This window comes from Pelodiscus sinensis, chromosome 4 (assembly GCF_049634645.1).
Source record: "Pelodiscus sinensis isolate JC-2024 chromosome 4, ASM4963464v1, whole genome shotgun sequence".
Classification (NCBI taxonomy): domain Eukaryota; kingdom Metazoa; phylum Chordata; order Testudines; family Trionychidae; genus Pelodiscus; species Pelodiscus sinensis.
In genome coordinates, this window is record NC_134714.1 from 82,455,494 (window position 1) to 82,471,115 (window position 15,622).

At 41.7% G+C, this 15,622-nt stretch overlaps 1 protein-coding gene across 3 annotated transcripts in view; it reads left to right on the forward strand.

The window, feature by feature from the left end:
* PRDM11 (PR/SET domain 11) overlaps positions 1-15,622 on the forward strand; it is a 73,137-nt gene that overhangs the window by 34,548 nt on the left and 22,967 nt on the right. For 2 of the 3 annotated variants that reach the window (XM_075927543.1, XM_075927544.1), the window contains exon 6: positions 12,297-12,484. In XM_075927543.1, the coding sequence (XP_075783658.1) occupies positions 12,297-12,484 (188 nt within the window). Of the gene's footprint in view, positions 1-844; positions 5,365-12,296; positions 12,485-15,622 lie in introns of those variants that run through there. The other variant, XM_075927545.1, reaches the window with a different exon arrangement.

Sequence of the window (15,622 nt, forward strand, 5' to 3'; positions counted from 1 at the left end):
AGGTAGACATACCCTTCGACGGCTTTTTGCGCCTACCTTTGGAAATCAGTAATCTGTCTTTCAGAATCAGAAGGCCAATGTGCACATTTGTAGTGAGTTTGTAACATTTATCAGCCAGAAAGTCATTTCTGAACTGAGAGTCTTTTTCAAAATAGTTAACATGTCTGTGTGAGGCTATCAGTAGCTAACTAGAAGTATAAGGCATTATCCTTCTCTTTGATGTATGTATGCCCGTGAAAGGATTGTCACTAGATTTTTATTGCAATCAGTGTCATTACACTGAAGTGGAGTTTTCTTCATGTGGCTTTCCCCCCCTCTCCTGCATCAGTCTAACTCGGTGTCCTGTCGTTTTAAAGCAGCATTACCAAATTGCATTCCTTGGCACCAAACCAAAAATACTGCATTGCAATTCAAATTTGGCAAGGACCGGGTGATCTTGTATAGCTGTCTATATAAAATATAATGTAAACAATAGTACATGATTAGGTGTTTATCATCAGATATCTGTACATCTCTGGTGAGTTTTGAGGTCAGCAGCTATAATTTACCTAGAACATGCACATTTCTTACTTACCCATGGTTTTGGAGAAGGTAGGTCATTGTTTAAAATTATTTTAGTTTCTGGTAACAAATCTATATAGTTATACTGGATTGGATCCATCCTCAGTTGATTAGATCCCTTCACTCTTAATGCCTGAATTACAACATTTGTTGCTCAGATGCTAATTTTTGCTTTACATGGATAGTGAAGAGAGAGCTTTCCAGCTGTTTTAAGATCTATTGAAACTAGTCATTGGAGAGAAAGTTTTGCCATAATAATTTTCACTTCTTGTTCTGTTTAAAGCTGATGAAGATGAGGAAATGCCAGGCCCCTCACAGGAGCACCACTTCTCATCACTGCAGAGGGATGGTGAAGAAGCCAACCAGCTCTCGGGGCCTTCTCTCCTCCGCACTTCTTCTTCATCTGATCAATCTGAAGCTACCAACCAAAGGCAGGAAGTGCATCACTTGTCCCCACACACCCAGTCAACCTACAAACCCCCTCGCCCACGCACCAGGAGCCCACCCCTTTCTAGCTTTGATCGGCAACTACTCCATTCCCACACCCAGCAGACAGACCTGTTTAGGCAGTTCTGCCAAGAGCTGGTGGCTATCCACAGAGACATGGCGGACAGCATGCATGTGATTGGCCAGAGGATGGCTGACCTGACTGGGCAAGTCAGCCAGATGTGCCAGACCCTGACAGAAATCCGTGATGGGGTCCAGGCTTTTCATATGGTGCAAGACCCTAATGCCACCTCAAGGACTGTCCTGCAGGCAGCTTGCTCCAGGAGCACATCTGAGCCCCATGCAGAGTCCAACCAAAGCCCCCCAAAGTTGACTGCCCCTGCGCGGACTACCAGATCACAAAAGAGAAAACACCATTTTTAATCTGCATCATGTTAAATAAATGGAGGAGGCCCATCCTGAGCTGTTGCAAATTCACAGGGCCTCTACCTAAGGATCAGTATTACAAGGGAAAGAGCAGCAGCAGAACCCCACTCCCGTACCTATAAAGCAGTAAAAGTTATGGCAGCTGAGTAGAAGGCCTGGTCTGATGGACTGGCAAACAGGTGTCTCAAACCTAGGACAGTTAAATCTCAATTATTTTTGTCTTGTAGCTATTTTGAGTCATCAGGGCCCTCTGCTTAAGTCAAGGGTGAGGAACCTAAAGTCCAGGGGCTGGATGCAGCACTCAGCTTACCTGGATCTGGCCCCCAAGGTTCAGGGTTTTCCCCCAGCATTGGGGAGCCCGCGCTGGTACTTCCAGCCCCCCGTACCCCTTGCCACCCTTCCACAGAGCTGGAGCATACAACATCTGCTAGCCTGGGCTCCACTAGGTTCTGGTGTGCAATGGGAATGTGCGGAGTGCTTTTCTCCTCAGTCGGGGGCCGTATCAGTGACTGTTTTTTGTTTTTTGCTTGTTTTTTGTGTGCAGCCCCCAACTGATTTTTCTGTGGGTCAGCAGCCCCCAAGCCTAAAAAGGTTACCCACCTTAGCTTAAAAGCACTAGAGGCTGAGAGATGTAATTAGACAGGTTTCTTTGATATATTATGCCTATGAAATGTTGTTAGGGCAGCAAAATTCCTTTAAAAGCCAAACCACAAAATACCCCAGCCTCTGTCCTCCCACCATTATCCTGCAAATTGGCATATATGCTGTGCAGATTCTTAACTAAATGATGCATCATTATAGCTTTAAAGGATGTAGTTACTCATTAGTTCATATTTGTACTCTGCAATAATGGGAGACGAGGGCTTACTATAATCATTGTACATAGCTTTGGGAATGAGGATATAAAATTGCTAATGCTGAGACGGGGAGAAAGTAGCTGCAGACAGAACCTCCTACCCACTGCAGCTTGGAAGAGATCATCCAAGAACTGTTTGGCATAGAGGATGGCTCATGTCCACTGAGGGTAGGATAAGTAGTAATCAGCTTAGTTAGCAGTCAAGGCAGTTTAACGTAGTTATTAGGACAAACTTCTTAACTTAGCTAAGGACTTGAACAGGATTCCAAAGGAGGTTGTGAAATCCCCATCATGTGAGACTTTTAGGAAAAGGTTGGATGAATTCCTGTCCAGAATGGCCTTTGTATATTTAATCTTTCCTTCACATGGAAGGATGGACTAGATGACCACCCCATCTGTGCAACATTTCTATTTTATAAACCCTCAAAGATGTGGCATTGCGCTTACCCAGAACCCTGCAATATTTCATGCACTTACATTGCAGGGTTTAAGCCATCTATTTCCTTGAGTGTTCTAAGGCTCCGTTTGCACTTCACAGTCGTGGTTAAACATAGCTAGCTTTTTATACAGGTTGAACCTTTCGAGTCTGGAACTCTCTGGTCCTGCAACATCAATGCTCCGGCATGATTTTACTCAGCCGCATGTCAACTTATCATGGGTGTGGTCAAGCTTCCCACGGTCCCATAATGTTTGGTTTCATCCACCAGTCCTGGCTTTCAGCATTCTGTGCTGTTACTTAGCTCTAATTTACCCCTAAATGTCTTTTAAGAGCCCAGTAAACAGTGAAACTGTTGGTAATGCTGTTAGACAATATTGACCTCCCATGGACCAGAAAATTCTCTGGTTTGGCACCTGTCAGGTCTAGTCAGGGTGCCGGACTAAAGAGGTTCAACCTGAACTATGATTGTGGCTAAACAGGGATGTACCATGTTCTTTTCTGGCATGCTATCTTTATTGCTTTTGTACACCGAACATGCACTAGTATTATACAGAAATAAGAAGTGTGTCTGATTCTGAACTCACATACACTAGTTTTACATCAGTATAATTCTATTGACTACAGTGGAGTTATTTACACTCAGAGTGTTTTAGGGCAGAATTTGTGGCATGGTCTCTGCCCTGAAGAGCTTTCAACCCAAATTTTCTGAGCTATCTCAGCTTCCTGAGTTGTATCTAAACTACAACCACAAACACTTAGTTCTCTCTTGCCTGGACAGAAACAATGTTTCAACATTTTAATCTTTGTTGTTGTCGTAGGCTCCATCTGCCTATACATGTGCAATCAACTGTTGTGTCACCTCTAACTCTAAAAAAAACTTGGGCAGTTATCCCTGTGTGCCAAGAGGGCATTCATGCAGAACAACCCCAGCAACTTCTGAGCCTATGCTCTCTGGGACGTCCTACTGTTTGTGCCTACACAAACTGGAGGCACAAGTACAGTTTTGGAGGGGTGGGGTTCATATCTACATATAGAATGTTACTGCCTGGTTGCACAAAGACAGCACTGTCATCCTATATCTCTTGAAACGGTGACATAAGGTTACTAAGTACTAACCATGTTGAGTATGTGAACACATGTCCATCCAATTTAAAGCTACCCTTGTCCCAAGCTAACTGCAATTTCAGCTAAAATTTGCATAGACAGAGCCTTAGTGGACAGTGAACTCAGACAACACAATATGTGAGACCTACTTAACTGTTCTTAAGAGTGTTTTCTTCTTTCAGCTGTATACCATTTCCCTTCTATAATATACTGTGACAATTGTCTAAAATACTTTAGTTCAGTGTTACTGCACTGGCTGAGCCACTCCTAGTGTCAGTAGTGTGTATATTTTTATACAACTGTCTTAATACAACTAGATATAAGTTTAATCATTTGAGAAAGGGCTCTAGTCAAGAAAGCCAGGGTCCGGTGAGGAGAAAACCCCCTTCTTCCAGGAATTAACCAACTTTGAATTCTCATAAAGGAATTTCCCCAGAGCATCAAGGCCAGAGCAGGGCAATGCTTGCTTTCCTTTCCATGAGTCTGCTGTTTTGCTGCATTTTCAATATTTGTATTCTGTAGAAAAATACTCTTTTTGATTTTTATGATGGGGGACTAGATTTGATCTCGGCAGAGGTTAGAGAAATTTATCTAATGTGGCTCACAGAGAAACTGAGTAATAGCAAATGTTTTAAAGCTTATATGAGTAAATATGGTACTACTGCTGAATAGTATTTAGTAATATTCTTAGTTTATATTTATTATAATATTTGGTCCATGCTGCAGTCTTGTTGATATAATTACAAGACTAAAGCCTCCTCCCGCCCCCTCCTGATTATTTTGCCCTTAGGGAGCTGCCATGAGAACTTTCAGAGCTAGACAATGGAGGCCTATCTCTGCAGCTGGTAAGCATCCACAGTTCCCAGTGACTCTTACGGTAGTCATGGGTACTTAGAACCTTTTAGGATTAAGCCCTTAATGTACAGAAGCACTTAAAAAGTGTTGACCACCAGAGGTGGTGCTTGTCCTTTATTTTAGGAGCCCTCCATTACCTCTCACCCACTTCCTAAAAAGGCTAAATGCATTATTTCTGAAACCAAAAACAAACAAACCAACCCAAAACAACACATACGAATGTGTTTGTTTTAATTATCTACATTAAATAAGATGAATATATTTTGGGGATAATACTAAATCCCCATGGCCCTGTTGTCTGTTCTGCTAATGGGACATCGGGGCTTTGAGGATTGGTGATAAGAAAGGACCATGTATTATAAAATCCAATTACTAGATTAAGTTGTATCCCTGAATTTCCTCTGTGGGGTTTTACAAATGGGGCCTGATTCTTGGGAATAATTGTCTGCCCTGTGTAGACCCTCAGTGAAATGTTGCTTTGTGCTGTCTTGCAAAAGGCACTTCCTCCTGTTAACATCACAGTGACTGACGATTGGATCCTGACAAACAAAGTGTCCATGTCAAAGCATATTGCTGTGCTTATGCCAGTATTTCCATTTCTTGTATATGCTGGAAAAATATTTCTTTAAAAGTATTTTTGTTAAGATTACAATAAATATATAACACTTTTAACACACATGCTTGTTGGGTCATTTGTTCTTCCCTGTCCTCCTCTGCCTGGATTTGTGCCAGGCAGCTAAATTTAAAGATCTAGAATACAGAGCCATCTCTGCAACCACATCCATTTGTTGTCTGATATTCCCAGACATCTCAGGGCTGCCAAGGGTCACAAACCTGGAGTGACACATAAGCCTTTGGCAGCCTGTCTCTAATGGCTGGGCTGCAGGCAGGTATCTCCTATGGTTTGCTGGAATGGAGGCAACCAGCGACTGTTGCTCCTCCTGGCTGCTGGTGCTGCTGTGGCATCTGGCTTCAGACAGCCATGTGGCTTCTCTCTACCCTCCCCACAGCTTCTACTGACACCAGACCAGCATGGAGTCCCCAGGAAGGAGCTAGTGCAGATGAATGGGGGAGACAAGACCGAATCAGGGAGGCTGACAGGGAGGGACAGAATGACTTCCCAGCTGTCCCACAACACACAGGCCCTGCCCTCAAGTGGCCTGTGGCTCTCTCCAATACTCAAATCTCCAATGGGTTTCCCTTTTTCCCTCCAAATCCCTCTTGCTTCTGAAGTGTGAGAAAAATAGCTACACCAACCTACCCTGATCAGGGAGACCCTGAGAGCTTCTTGGCAGTTGGCAGTCCTGCGTCAGCTTTGAGAGAGAAGCAGAGTAAGGGGAATACAGAACAGCGTTCATCCACTAAATCAGGGGTGGGGAACCTAAAGCCCGGGGGCTGGATGTGCACCCTGGCTTACTTGGATCTGGCTCCTGAGGCTCAGGACTCCTTCTCCTTCTCAGTCAGCCACCTGGCATTTTGCAGGGTCTGAATGGACTAAGCAAAGTCCTTGTCAGCATTTGAAAAGGAGTTTGCTCTGACTTTACACTTTGGTCTTTCTGTCCCAGGGGATGGGATAGCTGGGAGACTTTATCACCAGCAAGAGAACTATAATTCAGTAATCTGCAGGAACCTCTTCAAAAACTGAGATCATTATAGGTGGATGGGTTTGACTTGTCGTTGGTCGCCAGTGTCTCTTTTCTTTTAGAACCACACCACTTAGGAATTTTGCTGGGAAACATTCCTAAGATCTTGTCTAAACAGAAGTTTACTAGAAATGCCACAGCACTAAGCTGCACCATTAAAGCACTTCTGTGTAAATGCTCACTACCATGACAAGAGTTCGTCCATCGCTGTAGTTAATCCATCTCCCTTAACGTGGTAACTAGATCAGTGCCAGGGTTAAGTTGACTCACCTGTGTGGCTTTTTCATACCCTGAGCAATGTAGCTAGGTAGCTAACTTTTTAATGAAGCTAACTTGTTAATGAAGGTCTGATATAGGTAAATTGTGGCACCTTCCTCATGCAGAGAGTCTTAAATTGGTTTGAGCTCTGTAGATACTATCTACGCCTAAAACGTAGGTTAACTTAAATACATCACCCAGGGATGTGGAAAAAAATACACCCCTCCTCCCTCCCCTGAGAGATGCAGTTAAGATAACTTAAGCCTTGGTGTAGATATCATTAGATTGACGGAAGAGTTCTGTCAGCCTAGCAACCTCCTAGCTACAGTGATGGAAAATCCCCTCCTGCTTCTGTAGTAGATGTCTTCAGTATGGTGATAGAGCAGAACTGCAGCTGTGCTGTGCTACTGCAACATAGACATAACCTTACATCAGTTTTAAGATGATTCAATACAGTTAAAGGGGACTCTTAAACTAATTCAGAAATGCCTACACAGTGGGGTTGTACTGATCCTAACTACACTAGGTTGAATTACAACAGTGTAATCCAAGATGCTGACTACTTTCCAGGTGTGTAACAGCTGGGAAATAACCATTTTCACGAGTTGGCAGGGGTGGGGGCACTAGAGCACTGTCTGATAGGAGCAGGGAAGATTTTTGAGTGCTGGAAGATTGGCTTGGGTAAGGTCTTCTGAGAAAATGCAGAACCATTTGGCCTTTCTTCATAACCAAAAGTTCTTTGACCCTACAATGTAGGAATGGAAGAGAGTTGAAGAGATTACCTAGTTCAGTCCCCTGCACTGCGGAAGAACTAAGCATGATCTAGCCCATCCCTTAAAGGTGTTTATCAAACTTGTTTTAAAAAGCCTCCAATGATGGAGATTCTGCAACTACCCTGGGTAATTTGTTCCAATGCTTAACTACCCTGACAGTTAAGTTTTTCCTAATATCTAACCTAAACCTCTCTTTCTGCAATATAAGCTCATTGCTTCTTGCCTAGGCCTCACTGGATAAGGAAAACAGTTTATCACTTTCCTCTTTATAGTAACCTTTTACGTACTATCAGGCTTGTACTTTTATCATGCCTTTTCTTTAGATGAAACAAACCCGATTTTTTCAGTGTTTTCTCATAGGTCATAATTTCTAGAACTGTAATAATTTTTGTTGCATTCCTCTGGACTTGTTCTAATTTGTCCATATCTTTCCCAAAGTCTGGTAGCCAGAACTCTAATTAAGGTCTTATCAGCATGGAGTAGAGTAGAAGGATTACTTCTCATGTCTTGCTTTCAACACTCCTGCTAATACATTCCAAAATGATGCTTGCTTGTTTTTTTCCCCAATAATATTACATTGATGAGTCTCATTTAGTTTGTGATCCACTTTAACTCCCAGATCCTTTTCTGAAGTACTCCTTCCTAGGCAGTCATTTCACATTTTGTATTTATGCAGTTGATCATACCTTTCTAAATAGAGAATTTTCCATTTATCCTTATTGAATTTCATCCTATTTATTACAGACTGTTTCTCCATAATTTTGAATTCTAATCATGTCCTCCAAAGCATGTCTAACCTCTCCCTGCTTAATATCATCTGTAAACTTTATAACACTACTCTCTCTGCCATTATCCAAACCATTGATGAAGATATTGAATAGAACCAGACTCAGGACAGATCCCTGCAGGCCCCCATGGATATGCCCTACCAGCTTAACTATGAACTATTGATAATTGCTGAGTACGGTTTTCCAAATAATTGTGCACCCACCTTGTATCAGATTTGTCAAGGCTACATTTCCATAGTTTGCTTATGAGAAGGTCATGAGAGAGAAAATCAAAATCCTTACTAAAGTCAGGCAATAACTCATCTTCTGCTTTTTCCCATCCACAAGGTTTATTCTGTCAAAGAAAGATACTAAGTTGGTTTGACATGTTGACTGTTACTTGCTAGGTACTTACAAATTGATTGTTTGTTTACTTCATTACTATTAGGAAATCTGCCTTGACATTTATATATGTTGCCAGTTTCCCTGATTTTAATTTTTACCCTGCTGTGATCATGGTTCCAACCTCAAGTGGACATTCAGTGACCATGTAATTTTAAACTTGTAAAAGGAAATACTTGTTTACACCACACATAATGAATCTATGGAACTAACTGCTGCAGGATACTATTAGCTAAAAGGTTGGTAGGATTTCTTAAGTTTAGTTATATGGATGAGAATATCCACATTTACATTAGATTGGGAAAATATAAGGGATATAGAGCCTCCTGCTTTCGGTATGAACTAACCACTAATTGTCTGGGGTTGGGAAAACATTTCTTTATGGGCAGATTATCCCAGAACTCTCCATACCACTATCAGACAGCCTGAACTAGATCCACAATAGCATTTGCTATAACTAACAGACCCCCACACACGTTCCTGATGTGTGGAAAGCTTAGGAAATGGCAGGCAAGATAAATTATATTGGAAGCAGTGAAGGGGAAGAAACAGTGTACAGCCAGCACTATACCTAAATAGGGAAGCTCAGCTGGCAAAAGAAAAATGGATAGGAATCATAAGGTGGGAATTGTGAGTCCTTAGTTTTATTTTAGGATCAAGCACGGGATTGGTGGGCATAGAAAGCAGTGTAACGGGAAAACACAGTTTTAACTATATCTTGTTCCTGTGTGAGCTGATAGAAAATGTTACCAATTCAATCTCACACAAAGCTGAACCTTATTGAATTCTCAAAATCTCTTATGACAAATCTAGTTACTGGGCACATACCAGATTATTCTGACCTACAAGATGCAGTCCTATAAATGTATCCATGTCATTGGCTACAGGGCTTAACCATGCACTTTCTGTGAAGTATTCGCCTTTGTGGAAGGTGTTAAGTTCTTAAAAGTAATCATGCTTGTGTAGACGAATAGACTTATCTCAAGGTTCCTACTGAACTGGGAGACTGAGAATGAAGAACAGCTAGAGAATCAAGCCTTACCTGTCACTTCAAAGTGTTCTGTTACTTTGCTTGTGCTGGGGTAATTATTCTCTGCACTTAATTATGCTGCTTCAGTGGACTAACTACTGAAGAGATCATAACAAAGCAGCATATCTCCTGTGCGCACTAGGCATTGTTTTTTGAATGCCTGAATAGGTCAACACAAAAGTGACATCTGATGCACAAACACAATCCCTAGTAGCCTCCTTCCCAGAGCTACATTGCTGTGAATGAGGGCTCACTTGTTCTGACACAATTATAAATGACTACTTAAAAAAAAATCTCATAGGCTGTTTGCATTGTTTTGCTGGTGGGAGTAAAAAAAGGCTGCTGTTTGCATAATTCTTGATGGCTGTATAGACCACTGTGGATAATGTCTGTTGTGTGATAATACATAAATCATAGCTGATTACAGTCAAATGAGCAGTTGGTTAATACTAAAACCCAGAGCTAATGAAGCTCGTGCTGCCCAAGGCTTTGTAAGTCTGTTTGGAGTATTTGCAAAACTTGATCAAATTTATGAACTTTTTTTCTTTGCAATTTGTATGTGTGTATGCTTGTTTGTGTGTGAGAGAGAGAGAGCGAGAGAGAGAGAGAGAGAGAAATTCAAGGAAAAATATGCAGGTTTCTCTTCCAAATACTCATACAAGGCACAGCAGTAGGAGATTGTGGGAGACGTATCCTGCTCTCTCATGTTAATATTGGGGTCATTGTGACATGGGCCTTTAAAATCAAAGAGGAGTAAAAAGCAGGGGGGGGGGGAGGAGATGTTTACATTTATGCCAGCAGGAGAGAGCAGGATATGCCTTTTATGTGTGGGGGGTGAAAGGGAGAATATATAGTGTTCAAATAGCATCAACCAGTTTTATATGCACAATATTAGGATTCTGCTTCCAGTCCAATAGAACTATGAAAAGGTGGTTAAGCAACAATGGAAAAGATCCTTATGGCTTACAGGATGGCTTTCTTACCTTCTCCAAGAAGAAGAAAGGACGCACTACGGGTTGGACCTCCCTAGTCTAGCACCAGAGAGTTTGCCAGACCAGGGGAGGTTAAGGCTCCCCTCCTGGCTGCCAGCCTGTCTGGAGGCACGAGTCCCAGCCACTGGGCTCCACTCCTAGCCCTGGTCATTGGAATCAGCTCCCAGTCAAGGCTGGGGCTGTGCTCCCCACTATGATGGTCTTGATGGTGGAACTCCCTAGTACATGAACCCTGCCACTGCCAGCCCCAGCCAACGCTCCCTGCCGCACCTGCCCTGCTCCCAACAGCCCCGGCTGAGGCTGCATTCCCCACCACACTGGCGTGGGCTGCATTCCCAGCCACCAGCCCAGCTGGATCTGCTTTCCACTGGCTGGGCCTTCACTCCTGATCCTGGCCACCCCTGCTCCCAGCCAGGTTTCTGGTCCAGCAATGTCTGTGATCCTGCCAGAAAGTGCTGGATTTCGGAGGTTCAACCTGTAGCTTGACTATTATGTCTGCCTCTGTTATATTATCACAATGCATGTAGAGGATTGGCTGAGTAGCAAGATAAATTTCCATGTTCCTACTGAGCTAAAACTTGGCTTCTCAAGAATAGGAATAAAACCCCTCATTGTTGAACTTCAGTTTTTCCATCAGAAGTCAGTGGCAGTGTAGGTCTACACTGCAACATTATTTCAAAAAAACGTAGTCCACATCTACACAACAAGCAGTTATTTCAAAATAGTGTCAAAATACTGTCAAGCTGGAGGACTTCTTACTTCAACTCCTATAACCCTCATTGTATGAGGAATAAGGGAAGCTAGAGGAAAAGTGCTCCATTTTGAAATAAGTGCCATGTAGATGCTCCCTATTTCAAAATAAGCTATGCAATTGAGGTTGCTCAGTTTGCGTAGCTTCTTTCTAATCAAGTCCTGCAGTGTAGACTCACCCTAAGTGTGTGTTGTTGTATTTCAAGCATTTACAATTTGTCTATACTGTATTTTTTTTGCACTGGGTAGCAGTGAAAGTGCACAAGTACAAAAGCCACCAGTGTAGATAATCCCTCAATTTCCTAGGCTCTGGTTCAGAATGTTTGTCTTATGCATTCATTGTCAGCCAACACAATCTTCTCCCTTTTGAGTACCCAGGTATTGCTTAACCACCCAGGGAGAGGCTAAGAAATACAGCTTATATTTGAAGGCTCAAATGGTGTTAGAGAAGCCATCAGATGGATTGGTGGGAGGCCAGAAGGTGCTGTCGCTTGTAGGAATGAGTGTGTGCATCACAAGTACTGGCACTGATAGCCCTTCAGATGGGATACATATTGTTACAGTAATAGAAGAAATAACCTTCCTTCCCAGACAGAAACAGCTACTATGGACCCAAGAAGCGATTTATAGTCCTTGGGTATCCCTGTTCATATTTTTTGTATCTATAAATTGGCATATCATTATCCATAATTCCATGCTATCTAATCTTGCTGTTTCTGTGCTGTCTTTGAAGATCATTCTGTCATGACTGTGGCTCTGTCTCAGTTAACTTTGATAAGAAAAGTAGGAGTACACCAGAGGTGAAAGTAAGGAGGGGTGCATCCCGGTACGCAGTTCTGGCAAGAGCTGGCTGAGCTGCGGCAAGAGGTAGTACGGAGCTATTTAAAGAGCTGTCAGAGACCTGGATTGCAATAGAAATTTAAGTTCCTTTCACCCCTGGGGCACACTCCCACTGAAGTTTGTGATTCAAGCCTGCCTTATCCTCACCCTCAGGTACGTGATCATATCCCGAGAAGAGAGGGAGCAGAACCTGATGGCCTTTCAGCATAGTGAGAGGATTTACTTCCGAGCCTGTCGGGACATCCGGCCTGGGGAGAGGCTGAGAGTCTGGTACAGTGAGGATTACATGAAGCGGTTGCATAGTATGTCACAGGAGACCATCAACAGAAACCTCACAAGAGGTGAGTTTCTGCCTTCCCATAACCTTTTTGTTTTCCTTTCTGTGATCAAGCTCTGTGCACCAGATGCTTTCAATCAAAGGCATATAATATAAATAAATAAAACTCAATCTGTGTATGGTGTTCTGAACTTCTATAATTGAAGCTCACTGGGTGCAGAGTCCCTGCTGCTGGGTTCCAGGGGATAGACATATAAGAAATAAAACCACACATTGTGGAGTGGAGAATCATGGAAAGGCATTTTCACTTTATATAAGGTAAGAAACTGAAACAAAACACTGGGATCTCAGAATTTCCCTTCTACAAGGTTTGTCCCTTCTGAAGGTTGCTGAGTTGGTGGCTCCACTGTGTTGCCTGATCTAAGATTGCTTATGAATTTCCAGTTACCGCCTTTAGGACTGACAGGTTCTTTGTCCCAGGATCAGGCCCTGAATTCAATTATACAATCGTTGGGAACCCTGATGTGCAAAGATGCAACACTCACACCATAGGAATGCCTATATTTGCAAATATAGTTTATTAATACATTTAGCACAGTCACAAACACCACAACTTTATAAGATAAATAGGAAATGTACTTCTTACATTTCCATATCATATACTCACACCATTCCTTCCAGAACAACCCGAAGTCTTAGCCATCATCTTCCTTACCACCTGCACCTTCCCCATCATTAACAGTGGCCATCATTCTGTCACCTCCCAAGATCTACATCTCTTTCTCCTACTGCCCCAAGCTGAAATGCCACTTTTATAATACGTTATACTGATGTTATGTTTTCTGCGTATTTGTATTTCCTCACCTTACTAATGGTGAATGTCTGTTTCCAGTAGGTCAGTATATCATTTATCACAACTTATTATTATATGTGTCAATTTGATACCATGGGCCTTTTGTGGTTGTTTATCACATTTATTATTTCTGTCCTACCGATTATTCAGTCTGGTTATTTTGGGTTTTTCTATGTAATGATGTATGTGCTAAATTTGAGGGTATTCTAGGCCTATACCATGGAAAGTCACTCTATCTTATCACCATCTAGCTATGCGAACGGTTCCAAACATATGTGAGCTAACTGTGCTTTCTGTGTGAAAGGTCCCAAACAAAAATACTAATTTTACTTTGGCTCAACATAGAGGACGTGGCCTGTAAGTCTCTAGTGTTACAGCCAAACTGCCATATAAACCTGCCAAAACTTACTATAATCTAATATATAAAGGAGAATGTTTGTGCGCTAATAACTTGGACACTATAAGAGCTACCGCACGCAACATTACTGCTACATCTAATAAAAAGCAGAATAAAATGAAGCAAGAATAGAGTAAATACAACAGAAACAAACTAGCCCATTGGCTACAGGTCCTCCCCTTGATAGAGTGAGTGTTAATGAACCCTATCACGTACAATGAGGATTTTACCCTTAACACAGTAGATAACAGGAAAATGGGAAATGTCACAGGCTTAATTAGTATGTGTTAAGGGATTGGCAAAAATTTGACCCTGTGACTCTGCTCTCCAATTGACCATACAAATAATGTAAGATATATCAACAATGGCAAGATGCTGGCCAATATCACCATATGTTATCCTTCACAAACAAGTCTCCTGTTTAGTTAGCCTGGTAAGCTACCAACAACAACGACTACTGATCCTGTTGGTACCTTCCTTCTGGCCTCAATGCAGTATATACACCTCAAACGTATTGTATTTACCAATTTAGAGATACCTGTCTTCAGAGCAGCAAGCCATTAGTGGAATTTTCATGTGGTGATATATTACCAAAAGAGATACATCACTGGGTTTACTATAGATGTTATCTTTGTGGTGTTTGAACACAGTCAAAGAAGCTATGAAGAGAACACATACGGTTTTGCCATAATAATCTTAATAAAAGTAGAAGTGCAGTGTGTCAGACCTGACACATGAATTAATTTAGTGGCATTTTTAATAAGAATTGAACAAGTGTCTTTTCCTGTTTCCTGTTGTAAAATCATAATTACCAACACAATATACTTAATGCTAATTCCTGGTTAAATTACCTTCTTCAATCCTAAACTTATAGGATGGCGTAATATGTACATACTTCATACAGAACTGATATATGCCATACCATACCCATTGCTACATCTGATATAGATGTATCCACTCTGAAGTTATTGATTTGAATATAAATCCCTTTTAGGTTACTAAAGGTGACATGGTTACATTCACTAGCTTATAACAGAGGGTTGCACATTCACCTGATATGCCCCTTAATAATATGTTCCTTTAAGATACATTTTGTTTTTGTATATATGCAGGTATAACACCAACAGTTTAAGCAATAAACTCAGTACTGTCCATATCCAGTCTTCTCCAAGTTTTGCATACTGTCCACTTGGTATGAGATTATATCACCCCAGAAACGATATTAGTGCACAAAAGATGTCCTTGCACCAGTGCACCAAAGGGTGTCCTTGTACTGTTGGCTTCAGACCACAATTATTACTGAGTTAGAGTTCACTATGTGGAGATTTAGGACAGAATCTGTTTTCTCCATTACCTTCATTCAGTACATGAAGTAAATACTCATGGAAACTGCGTAATCATGGGAGATTTCAACTTTCCAGATACAGACTGGAGAACAAGTGCTAGTAATAATAATAGGGCTCAGATTTTCCTAGATGTGATAGCTGATGAATTCCTTCATCAAGTAGTTGCTGAACCAACAAGGGGGGATGCTATTTTAGATTTGGTTTTGGTGAGTAGCAAGGACCTCATAGATGAAATGGTTGTAGGAGACAACCTTGGCTTGAATGATCATAAGCTAATTCAGTTCAAATTAAATGGAAGGATAAACAAAAATTAATCTGAGACTAGGGTTTTTGATTTCAAAAGGGCTAACTTTAATAAATTAAGGAAATTAGTTAGGGAAGTTGATTGGACTAAAGAAAGTATGGACCTTAAAGTGGAGGAGGCCTGGAATTATTTTAAGTTAAAGTTGCAGAAGCTGTCAGAAGCCTGTATCCCTAGAAAAGGGGAAAAAAATTATAGGCAGGTGTGTTAGACCAAGCTGGATGAGCAAGTATCTCAGAGAGGTGATTAAGAAAAAGCAGAAAGCATATAAGGAGTGGAAAATGGGAGGGATCAGTAAAGAAAGC